This window comes from Strix aluco, chromosome 10 (genome assembly GCF_031877795.1).
Source record: "Strix aluco isolate bStrAlu1 chromosome 10, bStrAlu1.hap1, whole genome shotgun sequence".
Taxonomy (NCBI): Eukaryota; Metazoa; Chordata; class Aves; order Strigiformes; family Strigidae; genus Strix; species Strix aluco.
In genome coordinates, this window is record NC_133940.1 from 19,613,791 (window position 1) to 19,626,860 (window position 13,070).

At 43.7% G+C, this 13,070-nt stretch overlaps 1 protein-coding gene across 5 annotated transcripts in view; it reads left to right on the plus strand.

Annotated features, from left to right (window-relative positions):
* Positions 1-13,070, plus strand: part of DOCK11 (dedicator of cytokinesis 11) — an 86,491-nt gene that overhangs the window by 61,467 nt on the left and 11,954 nt on the right. For all 5 annotated transcript variants that reach the window (XM_074834675.1, XM_074834671.1, XM_074834673.1 and 2 more), the window contains 7 exons: positions 4,875-5,057; positions 5,728-5,841; positions 7,573-7,788; positions 7,868-7,925; positions 9,376-9,482; positions 10,441-10,563; positions 11,463-11,576. In XM_074834675.1, coding sequence (XP_074690776.1) covers positions 4,875-5,057; positions 5,728-5,841; positions 7,573-7,788; positions 7,868-7,925; positions 9,376-9,482; positions 10,441-10,563; positions 11,463-11,576 — 915 coding nt within the window. The remainder of the gene's footprint in view (positions 1-4,874; positions 5,058-5,727; positions 5,842-7,572; positions 7,789-7,867; positions 7,926-9,375; positions 9,483-10,440; positions 10,564-11,462; positions 11,577-13,070) is intronic.

The following is a 13,070-nucleotide window of genomic DNA, read 5'->3' on the forward strand; positions in this document are numbered from 1 at the left end:
ACAATTACTTATTATTTGTTGGATGTCAGGAAACAAGAGGAGAAATTGCGAGGAATTCCCTCACTTGCCTTGGTCACAAAGCTGCTGTTAAAGATTAGTATCTGTTTGACCAAAAACTGGTACTTCTTGAATCTTTGCCCCAAACTGTCAATATTGCTGACAATGCTATTGCTTGAATACTACTTGTACTGACAAGTTGCTCCTCTCCCACTGCGTTTCAAAGAAGATAGTACTTGCTGCACCTCTTTCTACACTTTTCTGAGCCCTGGTACACAGTGAGGCTGTTTAATCCCCTGAGCTCAAGCAGCATCAAAGCTGCAGCTAACCACAGAATAGCAGTGACTGATGCTATTGCTGACGTTTCCCTTCATGCTTGTCAAGACCTGACACTTCTCACAAATACATTTTCGAGACCAGATGTACATGCAAACTCTATTTCTTCCAAGCTGCATGGTTATCATAAACTCAAAATGAATTGAAACCTCTAAAATAACTTGAATGCAATGCTTCATTAATGAGGTAAATCCATGTGGCATGAGATTGCAGCCAGGCAGAGCACAGTATGTGAACGATATGCAGCAAAGTGTTACTTCCAAAGGAGATCTTGCACTAGTTGCTGAGCAAAGATTGGTTAAAGAAAGAGACTGCTAAACTGTTTTTCAAAGGTGGAAAAAATATGTGCTATGTACATTTTACTATAATCCACAGCAAAGCTAAGAGCCAGTATGAGCGTGTCTAGGGCTGAATTTTGGTTTGTCCTAAGCAAACACATGAGAAGCAGAAAATGCAGAACTCTTACTAGCTACCTGTCTGGCTCCAGACAGCGTGGTCTCCTAGAAGACGTTTTTCCATGGGGCTTCTTAAAGCCTGCTAGTTTGGCAACTGGCACTGGCAGGAATCACTCAGTTTTTCTACAGGGTCCAACACATGTTTATTGCTCTCCCTTTCTTTTGAGTTTTCTGCTTGCCTGTGATCTGCTTAGCCTTGAGGTCCATCTTGCTGCAGATCTGCACACACCCCACTCAGACACAGTCTCTCTGCATGTCTCTTCCCCTTACTAGTCAAAAGTTTGTTTAGCCAGAAATATTTGTTTTGTGCCTATAGCAAATAAGAGACTTTTCTTGCCTCCCCAGCACATTTTCTGTGGTTGTTTAAATGTGAAGCCAAACCTGCACACCTGCTCAGTTTGATCTCACCATCAGTCTTCAAAACCTGGAGCCCTTCAGGGGTTCCACGCTCGCTTTCCGCAATGCCGATTGCAGCAACACAGGCTGTGTTGGCTGATGCAAGGACAGGCAGTGGGGTCATTTTCTTGGATTTATGCCAGACTGAAGCCACGCTGAGTTTGGCACTGTGGGTCTTCAAGGATATGAAAGACTGATTTCAGTTAATTTCTCACATTTCCCCTATGACAGGACACAGTGTTGTTTCTGTAAAAGCAAGATATGAGCCCAGCAGATGGTATCTATAAGGAAGTGTTTTCTTTGCCAACTCCATAACCACATGAGCCCCAAACTTCCTTTTAAGTCCTTTCAAGGGCTTTTCTAAGGCCCAAAATGACAATAAAATAGCCGGGGAAGTCACTGCATTTCATGACAAGTGCAAGAATGGCATGTTTTCCTGCAAGTTTGTTTTGAAATGTAAAAGCTGCACTGCTTTGCTTTGGGTTGCATATCACTGTTCGCTGTAAATTAGTGTTAACTCAAGAAAACCAAAAGTGAGTTATACCTTTGATGTAGCTAGACTGGACAATTGGTCATTTTTATGGCTTTCTGTAGCTGATAATTGCAATGAAGAGAATCCCCGTCTTAGCTAGGGTCACAGCAAATGGTTGCTGGAGGGGAAAAACCTCCTGAGATTTATTCTGCATCCCAAAATCTGTCTTTAAAATAGCTTTCTTTCTGCATTAAATCTGGTTACTTGATAGGCAAAAGACTTTAAAAAAAAAAAAAAAGTCACAAGAAAGCAAAGAACAAACAAGTTCTATAATTGTTTGCATGTTTTGGTTTTGGTTTTAGAATGAATCCCACTTGCATGCATGTGTGCTAGGAATTTGGGAAGAAAGCTGTCTCTCTTTTACTGGCTGGGAAGAAGCAACAAAAGCTAGATTGCTCTTGTTTTATACTCTAGATTTTCTTAACAACTAAATCCTTCTTTTCAGAGCATCACTTACAGATAAATACATATATACATGCTTGGGAATGGTCTTGAAAGTAAAGGTTATGAAGGAAAACATGCACAGAGAAAGGGGCTGACATAATTTGCCCTGCATTAAAGAGCAGCTCAGACACGTGGATGTGAGTGTGATGGAAACCCCATGTAGCTGCCTGCTCCATGCCTGCCTCTCCCTTGGTGCATTGACACTAACATGGCACATTAGAGGCATCACAAATCCCGGGCCCTGAAGGACTAGAGCAGCAGAGCCTTGCTCCCTTCCTGCAACAGCCAATTTGGGAAGCTTTTCCCTGTCTGTTAGCAATTCCTCCTGACCATGGCAAGCTGTGATCTCCCTCCATTAGTGCTCTCAGGATGCAGCATCATTACAGCCTCCCATGCAGTTGTGAAGGGCACTTGGCATGTCTTGCCTGCCACTGTGGCTGCCCTGTCCTCATGTCCCTTTTGTGCTGAGGCCTCTCTGGGAGCTGCTTGCTGTGTGGATTCCTGCTATGGTCCTTCTAGAGCTGGATCAGAAATGTGCTCCTCCAGGACACGCAGAGTCATCACCACACATGTTTTGCAGCTCTTCACAGCTCGCGTTCTCCTGCCAGCTGGAGAGCCGCAGGCAGCACCCGGCCAGACCTCGAGCAGGCATACACCCTTGGGTCTGCTGCCCCAAACCTGGCACCAGGAGCGATTGCATCTGCTTGGGCTTGGTCTCCAGAAGGAGCTGCGCAGGGACGCAGGTTCCCTATGAACAGGGCACAGGTTTTCCTCCAGAGCTAGGGCAGTGTGGAGGGGAGCGCACAGGGAGGTGTCTTGGACTTCTTCTGCAGCAGATTCCTAGGCAAAGTTTTTCTCCCTAGCATTGGGCTGGAAATGTCTGAAAAGCCCCTGCAGGCAAGCAGTGGTCCCTGCTGAGACACGTGCCAGCCATATCTTCTTGGGTGCCCATCTGCTGCCTGTGCACGCCCAATTGCACATCACTGTGGCCAGCTCTGCGCTAAACCCAATTCTGAGTGTGACCCCATCTTGCTATGGGAGAATAATTGCATTACAACAGGTAGCAATTACTTAATAGCTCCGTTCCCGTGTGCACACATGATCCTCTTGACCCTGTGTTACTATGATGTTTATTTGCTTCTTTTCTTTCTCCCTTTTTTTTTTTTAAATATTTTTGGCCAGAGGCAGTGAACACCAAATATTTGCTCAGTGTCTTTAGTCTGTCTTGTAACCTGTATCACTTGGTATAATCCCAATGGTGTAGTCTTGCTAGCCACAGCTTCCTGTTTTGAGGCCCTTTCACCAGCACGCCATGGTGGTGGCCACATCAATACCTACAAGCTTTTCTGAATCATATATACTTAATGCAAGGAGTAGAGAGCCATGGTAACAGCTCCAGGCTCTGACTTGGAGGATGTGAGTGAACCCTCTGACAGTATTTACCGTCATCTTGCATGGGGCAGATAGAAGTGGCTCAGGGCCCATGAGGACCGTTGGGTCTTGAATGAACTGAGCACGTCTTTCCTCTGAACAGATAAAAACCATGGTTGTGTCTGTTGCTTCTTTGTGCCAGGAAATTCTCTGGGGCTGGTCCCCAGCTGCAGCAGAGGGAGCAGAGTCCAGTTGTGCGATGCCCAAACATCCTCTGCTCCCTCCGGGAGGTGTAGGCACCACCCCTCTCCAGCCAGGTCCCTGCGGTGGCTGCGGAGGCGGCTGCGTGCCAGCACAAAACCCTTCCTTGTTCTGCTTCCCTGCACCCAGCCTACTGCGGCCGGGGTGGAAGGAGGCCAAGTGTGGTGCCCACTTCCCACCAGCCACCGCTCGTGACCGTGGCCAGGCGGACGGGTGCTGGCGGTCCCTGCTCCGGTGAGCCCTGCGTGGAGGCAGCTGCGCGCCGGGGCAGGGCACCGCTGCGGCTGTCTGCTTTTCAGGCACGGCTGGTCTTGCCCCTGCAGACGTGCTTGGAAGTAGGTGTTTGGTAAGGTGATAGACATGCTACGGCAGTGCAGGGTGCTGGTCTTCCCCTTCTGCTTTTCTTCACCCTGATGCAAATCTCTGAGCCCTGTTGCTAACCAAGGTAGCTCACACTGCAGTTTGGCTTGATCGTGCTGCTCCCTGGGACTGGCTCCAATGCAGGGGCCAGGGCAGGTCACTGTGTATTTTAGGCTCTCTGGGACAAGCAAGTCTCTTGTTTGCATTCCTGTGGGCAAGCAGGATTTTAGACTTTGCCGGGGGGGACTTATAAAAGAGGCTGTGCAAGCATTGCAGGTCACATTTCCCAGTAAAGTCAGACTTCTGGGTGGGCTCCAGCAGATTTTCTGATGTCCCAGATGGCAGCCTTTGGTGGGAATGTCCATGGGACCTTTCCTCTCTGTCCCACTGCTGGTGTTTATGGCTTTTGTAAGAACATAAAACTTCTGTCTGTCCAATTTGATGAGAATTTGCCAATGAACCCAGAAGTTGTTGGGAGAGGGGTTAGACAAGCACATCCCCAAAAAGTGTGACAGCAAAGTTCACATTGCTCTAGGAAACATGGTTACAAATAGGCCCTGAATTCATTCTCGCAAATACTTTCAGGCTCAGAACTCTGGCAGAAGTTTTACTGAGGCTGTCCAGACTGGAGCCCAGTGTGTTGCCCCATGCCCCTGCCTGTCTGAGCCCTATGGGTGTAATTTAATGGTGTATTTTCTAATATTTGCATGCCTCTTGTGAAGTTTCCCTCAGCATTTTTCAAGGGAAGGGTGAACATGTGTGCTGCCCTCTGCTACGAGATCCTGAAGTGTTGCACTTCCAAGGTGTCTTCCACAAGGAACGAAGCCTCAGCTCTTCTGTATCTCCTGATGAGAAATAACTTTGAGTTCACCAAAAGGAGAACGTTTCTGAGAACACATCTTCAGGTCAGTCACTGGGAAAAAAATTAGAGAGCAGGAGGTCTCAGATATAATGGACAGATATGTCAATAAAACTGGTCACCTCATATCTGCAGAGGATCTTGCTGTTGTTATATCGACAAAAATCCTCTTGATTTCCAGGCTTTGCCTAATTCCTGTTTCCAGTGATTGGCCTAGGGTCCTTTGGCTAAAATACACTGCCATCAAGTACTCCAAGCTGTTGAGTTTTGGGAATCACAGACACAAGACACATCTCTGCTCAAGAAGCTGACTGGGATGGGGTGAAAAGGACAGCAAGAAGAGCTGCCTTTAAAGAAGGAGAAAGGATTTTCCTAGAGCTGCTTTTGCAGCATTCATATTTTTAAGCGAATTTAGATACCTAGTGGGGCAGATGAATACCATCTGGATTGTAATGAATCACGGAAGGTAACATGTATAAACAGGGATTTGTATTATGATTGTTATATTGTTAATTCTGTGAACTCGCTGTTCAGCAAAGTAGTTTGGTCCTCTGGGGAGTGTTTGTCCTTGGGAGATGTGACAGCAAAGCCACAACAACTGTTGCTTACATTGTGGGAAAGACATGGTGTTTTCCTATGAGCATTTTATATAACTGTGACAAGAAAACTCCTCTATTAGGGTTCATTTAAATAAAGCCCCTATCCTGTCCCAACAGATAATAATTGCAGTGAGCCAGTTAATAGCAGATGTCGCACTCAGTGGTGGGACAAGATTTCAGGACTCCTTGCTCATCATTAACAACTTTGCAAACAGTGACAGACCTATGAAGGTAAGCTGAAGACATTAAATCACATCATGTGCTATCAGCCATTAATGCAACACTTGGGACACACATCGTGTTTAAGAGTAAGGCTAATGATTGGAACTATGATTTATAAGCTCATAGTGGGCTGTGTTTGCTCAGTAAACAAGTATAATGCCAACTTAATGACACTTAACATAGGGCCAGCTGCACAGGCAGGCCATGCTCCATCCGTGAGGCCTCACACCAAGAGGAGGGAACTCTGCAATTCAGGTTACACTTTGCAAAGTGTGCTGCTTTTAGGCTGTCCAAAGAGCTTTCCAAGAACTTCCAGCTTTGAGAGAAATGACAAGGGAGGGTCTGGTACTTCTGTTGCCTGAAGGTAGTAATTAGCAGGAATTAATTTTAATTGAGTGTCAGTAATATTAAGAAAGCATTGTTTCATGGAGATTAATGGTTGCATTTCTTTGGAAAATAATTGTCTGTCTTTGTGCTAGATTTAAAAGCTTTTGCCCAACCCATTGAACAATATATCATCACTGCAGCTCGCTCCATTACACACAGTGTAGCTGCCAAGGTAGGATAGAGGAAAACGAGAAGCATTTTTACAGTTCCGTGATTATCCTATGACCTAAAGTTGGAATGGGAACTTCAGTTAGGTGTTGAATTGTGTTATAGAAAAGTTATTGTTAGGATACACCTGGAAAAAACCTCAGTTCTCTTCTGTACACAGGTGTTTATAAGGGTTTCACTGAGCCATACTTTGCTGCTCGTATTTTACATCACGAGACCATCATTATATCCAGTTTATGTATTTATATAAGTGCAAGAGTACAAGAGAGATTTCAATACATTGAAGAGGATGCCATGCACAGCCACAGAGATAGCAGGACCCCAAGGAGAGGGAACATGAGATGGGCTCATCATGGAGGAGAGAAAGCTGAGGGTGAACCTAACTGCTGCTTTCCACTACCAAAAGGGAGGTTATAGAGACAAGGAGGTCAGGCTCTTCTCAGAGGTGTGGAGTGGTAGGACAAGAGGCAATGGGCACAAGTTGCTGCAAGGGAAATTACAACTTTATTTAAAGAAAAAATTATTTCCCAAGAACATGGTGCAGCCCTGGGGCAGGGCCCAGAAAGGAGGTAGGATTTCTGTCCATGAAGATTATAAAACCTGGCCAGACAAGCCTTGCTCTAACTCGGTGATGGCCCTGCTCTGAGCAGGAGATCAGACTGGAGCCTGTGTTTCTTTCTCTATTTATTACATTCCTGTGGTGGGAAGCTCTACAAATGCCTTTAGTGCTTTAGGAATTGAAGAGCGACCACATCAGAGACTAACAAGCCAGATGTTGAATGACATGAAAAACACTTCAGGCATGGTTTACAGTCCCATTCTGGGACATCCACGTGCACAGAGCAGTTCTGTCCCGTTCTCACACCAGCTCCTTAGGATGCTGAAGTACCTGCCTCACTGGAGAGCAGGAACAGCCAACCTGGCATCCTGCACATGACCAGGAGAGATTGGCCCTGTGCACGCCAAGATTGAAATCCCTCTAATTGCTTATGAAATACTGTACACTGTATGCAGTGTGAGTTCAGTAAGTAAAAGCTAGTTAGTCTTATCTCCGGTGTTCTCGGCATTTTCAGATTGGCAGTAAGTGGAGTGTTGGCTGAAAGGGTAATGACGGTCTTTCTTTGGCAAAGCCTGGAACACCTTTTATTTCTGTATTTGCTTCTAACTAGATTTGTTTTGTGTCAGGCAACTGCCTTTCCTTCTGAAGTCAAAGATTTGACAAAGAGAATCCGTACAGTGCTTATGGCTACCGCTCAAATGAAAGAACACGAAAAGGATCCAGAAATGTTGATAGATCTACAGTACAGTTTAGCCAAATCTTACGCAAGTACCCCAGAGCTCCGGAAAACATGGCTGGACAGTATGGCAAAGATACATGTGAAAAACGGAGACTTTTCAGAGGTAATACATGTACTTAAAAACATGGTGCACAACAAGACATGTACAGATGACATTTTAATTTTCCCTTTGTACTTTGCAGGCAGCCATGTGTTACGTTCATGTAGCAGCCCTTGTTGCAGAGTTTCTGCACAGGAAAAGTAAGTGTGTGCTGTTTGGGAGGTACGAGGAAGACGATGCAGTGATGGGTTTTGGTGGGGATCAGAATCTTTTTAAAGACAAGTTTCTCTTGATTTGGTAAATGTTTATTTTAGAAACAAACAAAAAAGAAAAAAAATAATGCAGTGGATAAAGTTATAAGAAGATTAGTATTTTTTAAGAAAGGAATCCAATTGTTCATACACAGGCATTTACTAGGCTGGCCAGGTCTGCTTAGACAGTCATGTTGTCATGTTGCTGAGTGAAATAAGAACTGACACATCATGTCTCGGTTTAAATGTTCAGTTGTATTTTACATTAGGAAATGTGCTTATAGGGGAAGCCCGTGTTAAAAACTGGCTGTCAATATGTTCCTCAGAAGTATCACTATAGGCAGTGCAGAAAACTATAGAAAAAAGCAGTCAAAATTTAGTCAAAAAATGAGACAATAGCCTAACTATACAAATATGTAAAGAACAATCAGAAAAAAAGAGCGTGTTGTGGTTCAGTGCAAAACAGGAAGGAAGGACAGACTTGTATGTTCTCAAGTAATACCACTTTGCAGGTCTTCTTTTAAATAACTGTTCCACATTTGATATATTGACCCATTTTTCTCATTTCCATATGAGGGAATAATTGATGAAATGGATACTTAACATTTCAAAAAGTTAAGGCTGCATAAAAGCTGATTACATGCGCTGCCTTGGCTGTAAAAGTCTTAAGTGCCTTACTCAGGGGGCTTGGAGTCCCTCCAAATTCTGTACTTTGTGTTGGCTAAGTGGGAAAAATCAGGACTTGTTTTTCTGATACATATACACATTTCACATGGCTGCAGAGGGGAGAGTACTGAAAGCTGACAATTCTTTATTTGTGCCCTGGAGGCTGCTTACCACAACTGGTGGTAAAAGAGAACTTCTAAAAAAGAAGAGGAACAAATACGAAGGAATATCAAGTGAATACATTGAATTATCTCTGTCACTGACACTCTTTACATATACTTAGGCTGGAAAGGGTTCAGTAAAGGCTGAACTACTCAAAGTTTTGGGGTACATAACTGTGCTAGCAGAACAGTCCTGTTTAGTTACCACCCAGCTCTCCAGCATCCAACAATAGCTTTCTTCTTGCATCTTCTGTGCAAAGTTACACCCTTTCCTTCTTGACTTGAAGTTGGTTGCAGCCGGTTAGTTTGGTCAATGATGACTTCCAGATAGCACACTGGGAAATCTGTTGTACTTGGTGTTAGTTAGGTACTAGGAATGACTCCCATGACAAAGGGCTTGGGGAGGTTCTAATGTGTTCAGTCTCATATAGCAAATCAGTAGCAAAAACGTGAGTTGGGTCCCCTGCTACTTGTAGGACTTCACTATCAGCTAGACTGCTTCCCTGGCCATTAAAGCATGACACATTTGAGATATGTTATACAACTAATCCATTTGCTTTTGTCTGCTACAGAACTCTTCCCCAGTGGATGCACTGCCTTCAGGAAAATCACTCCCAACATTGATGAAGAAGGTGCAATGAAAGAAGATGGTGGGATGATGGACGTACATTACAGCGAGGTGAGGCCCTGTAGTATAGTTTTAGACTTTGTTCATGTGAGCTCTAACACATTATAGTTGTGCACTGACATCTGTAAGGAACCACTGTTCCACAGCAATTCCCCAAGAGAAATCTGCATTGAAGGATTTTCTGTGTACTATTCAGACAGGTAAAACTGGTCTAAGTTCTTGGTTCCTTTGAAGGGCTTTCTTAACACTGAGACTGAAAAAGCTACACCACAATCTTTGCCTGCCATGTTATGCAAATGCTAATTCTGCCAGCACAGCTCAGCACAGCATGGTATTTCCGAAGAGGGACAGAATGCAAGTCAAGCTCTACCGAGTGAGAGGTCAGCTCAGGTTCCGCTTGAGTTAGGGCTGTGCTGCAGGACACCACATTAGCAGAACAATCCAGAAACCATAGCAGGGCACTGGGGAAGTGGGTAGATCCTCCCATGAGTCATAAAGTCTCACAATTACTTTTGTACCATCCCTGTACGACTGTGTTGGGTGGGCCACATGGCTGAGTGAGGTGGCCCTGCAGCCCAGCTGCCCAGTTGCCCATTCATCAAGACTAGGCTTGAGGATCGTTAGCATCACATCCCACTGCTATTGCACACGTGTTCCTTGGATGTGTTTCTTAGACATGTGCCTCTGACTTCCAGTGCTCTCATCTCCATATCCTTCCAGAGTTTTGGCATTCTCCTGGGGAGGTAGCTAAATAACCAAGACATACTTGCTGGCTACTGTGTTAATGATTTACTAAGAATGAATGAACTTTCAAAAAATAACTTGTCCTTTTTTCTTTTTTTTTTTTAATTCCAAAATTTAGAATACCTTTGGAAAAGCCAGGAGCACACAGGGTTTAAACTTACATAACTGTGGCTACTTATACTGGAACCTGTTACAGTATCTGAAGTTAAAATGGTTTTCTCTTCTAACTTTGTTATTAACAACACCCGTTTGGTTGCTCTGGTAGGAAGTCCTGGTGGAGCTGCTGGAGCAGTGTGTAGATGGCCTGTGGAAAGCAGAGCGTTATGAAACAATTTCTGAAGTTTCCAAACTGATCATTCCTATTTATGAAAAGCGGCGTGAATTTGAGGTAAGTATTTTGAACTAGTTTGCATATATCAAGTAATTTTCTAGATCACTAAGGAAAAAGCAGGAGGCTTTTTTATTTTTGAAGTTATGAGTTTATGAATTGGTGTCAGTAAAGCACTGTGCTTCATTGCTGGTCATTAAACAAATTAGTGAAAACAATGGTCTGGGGGATAATTATTAAAGCTAAAGACATAGAGGACTCGTATTTAGTGAACAGTCCCCACCTTCCTTCCCCTAAAATAAAGCTGTCATCGTCCCATATGCTCATCAAACCCGATTCTTCGTGAGATGAGCATTTTAAAGGTTAAAAACAGAGTGAGAACTGTTCAAAGAAAGGACTAGATCAGCAGGTAATTCAGTGTGAAGTGGAGAGGAAGGAAGGAAGCTGTTACCAGCCCTCCGCCTTCCTCCTTCCCAACACCTGCTGTGACCTGTGCTTTGGTGAGGCTGTTGCTCAACTGCTGCATAGTGCTCCTCTTTCCCTCCCTTTCCCGTGACCCCCTCCACATCAGGACAGCATCCAGCTATATAACTGAAGCTAGAGGAAGACTTGATCTATTTTTTTCATCATAAAGCTGTTTTTAATCAAAAAACAATTTCTGGGTAAAATACTGCAAGCTGCCCTACCCTCAGTTAGGGAACATGCTCTGACAATAGGCTTCAGCCTTCTCTCTGAGGATGGTGACGTTATTGCAGTCTGCGGTACCTTTCAGACCTAAAGCTAAGCATGTGCATAAGACTGAGGTTTTTCAAAGAAAACTTCAGGAGTTCAACCTCTTTAGAAATTCAAGTTTGAATTCTCAAAAGTATTGTGTTCAGATATCTCTGTGGCTTCCAGCGTTAGCTACAATTTCCTGCTTGCAAAATTCAGCTTTAATGATGTCAAGATTTGATTTCCAGAAACTTACTCATCTGTACAGAACACTTCATGGAGCATATGCTAAGATATTGGAAGTAATGCACACAAGGAAGAGGCTTCTTGGAACCTTTTTCAGAGTGGCCTTTTATGGACAAGTAAGTATATACACTGGCTTGCCAGCTACCCCTCATCAGGCATCCTGGCCCCTAAAGCTGCTGCTCTGTCAGACCTGAAGCTGAAAAGCCTGCTCGCTCCTCTGGTGCAGCCACTGGAGTGTCTACATGAGCGTTTTGGTATTGCACCCTTGAGGTGAGAGTTTGTGCCTCTCTCCAGGAGCAGCTGATTGATTATAAAGTTTATGATTCTGCTGGTGGGCTTTTCATAAAACAACTCAGCAGTTAGGAAATGGCTTAGTGGGTTCAGAAAACACGGGGTGTTTTTTGTAATTATAATTATTGTAAGTAACAAACACAATTTAATGTGTATAGTGTATATAGCCAGTAACAGTATATAACCATAGTATATACACAGTAACAGACATTTTCTTCTACCGAGAATTGCTGCTCCCTTCTAGATATTAGTAGAGTAAAAGGTTATGGGAGAAGCTGGAGGCAAAATATGTATCAGTGTTGGTTACATACTTGTAGAGATAAATAGTATTTTTTGTTAGCTGAAGTAGCTGGAAAAATGGACAAGATCTTGGGCTCGAGAGTCCCAAGGAGGAGCATGATCTTATCATATCTGATGAAGTCTTCTGAGCCTGAAAGCAGATGTGGTTTTATTTTTTGTTTTCCAGCTATAGAAGTTAATCTAATAAAGTGTGTTACCCCTCATCTCCCTGTGTCTCTGAACTATCTGCTTCTGCTTGTGGACCCATAACCACGGGGGAGATGCAGGACCCCTCTTTAGAAAATGCTATGTAAATTATATTAGCCCTGCCTTTCCTCATTCCTTCTTTTACAGATGGTGAACACCCCTGACACCCACTTGGGTTTGTACCTTTGAACGCCACTGCCATTATATGCACAGCATATCAGAGCATTAACTTTTGCTGCAGCAAACATACATTTTATTTTTGTCCTCATCTTCAACTTTGGATGTGTAAAAAGTAAATAAGGTTAGCAATAGATAAAAGGAAACAACTGCTAGCTACAGTTTCTAGAAATTGTAGAAATAACTGGATCAGCCCCTAAAATTAAGCCATGTAACATATCATCCTGACAACCAATACTTGATCCAGTTTTGTACTTTAAAGCTTTGCTGGGTTTATATGCCAGCTACACAGAGACAGTTTCAACACTCTGTCACAACCTCTGACTGGAACAACTCACCAAAGCATGAAGCTTCCATGCTGTTTCCATTACAGGGAGGACTGTTGATGCAGGCACAACCTTAATGCAGGTTTGTCTCTATTTACAGCAAATACACCGAGTTCCACTTCCCCGAATACAGGAGGAGGCAAAGCAGAGGAAATTAATTTCTTTATTTATTGCTTGAAGTCCCTTTTTAGCCTACGCAAAATCCTTCTTTTCAAACTGTTCATGTGTCTCTGCTATCAGGGCTTCCTCAACTTATGTGTCTTTCTGCTCCTTCTCTAGGCTTTTTTTTTGTGGTTTTTCTCCTGCTTGCCTCTTTACAACTTTCCAAAA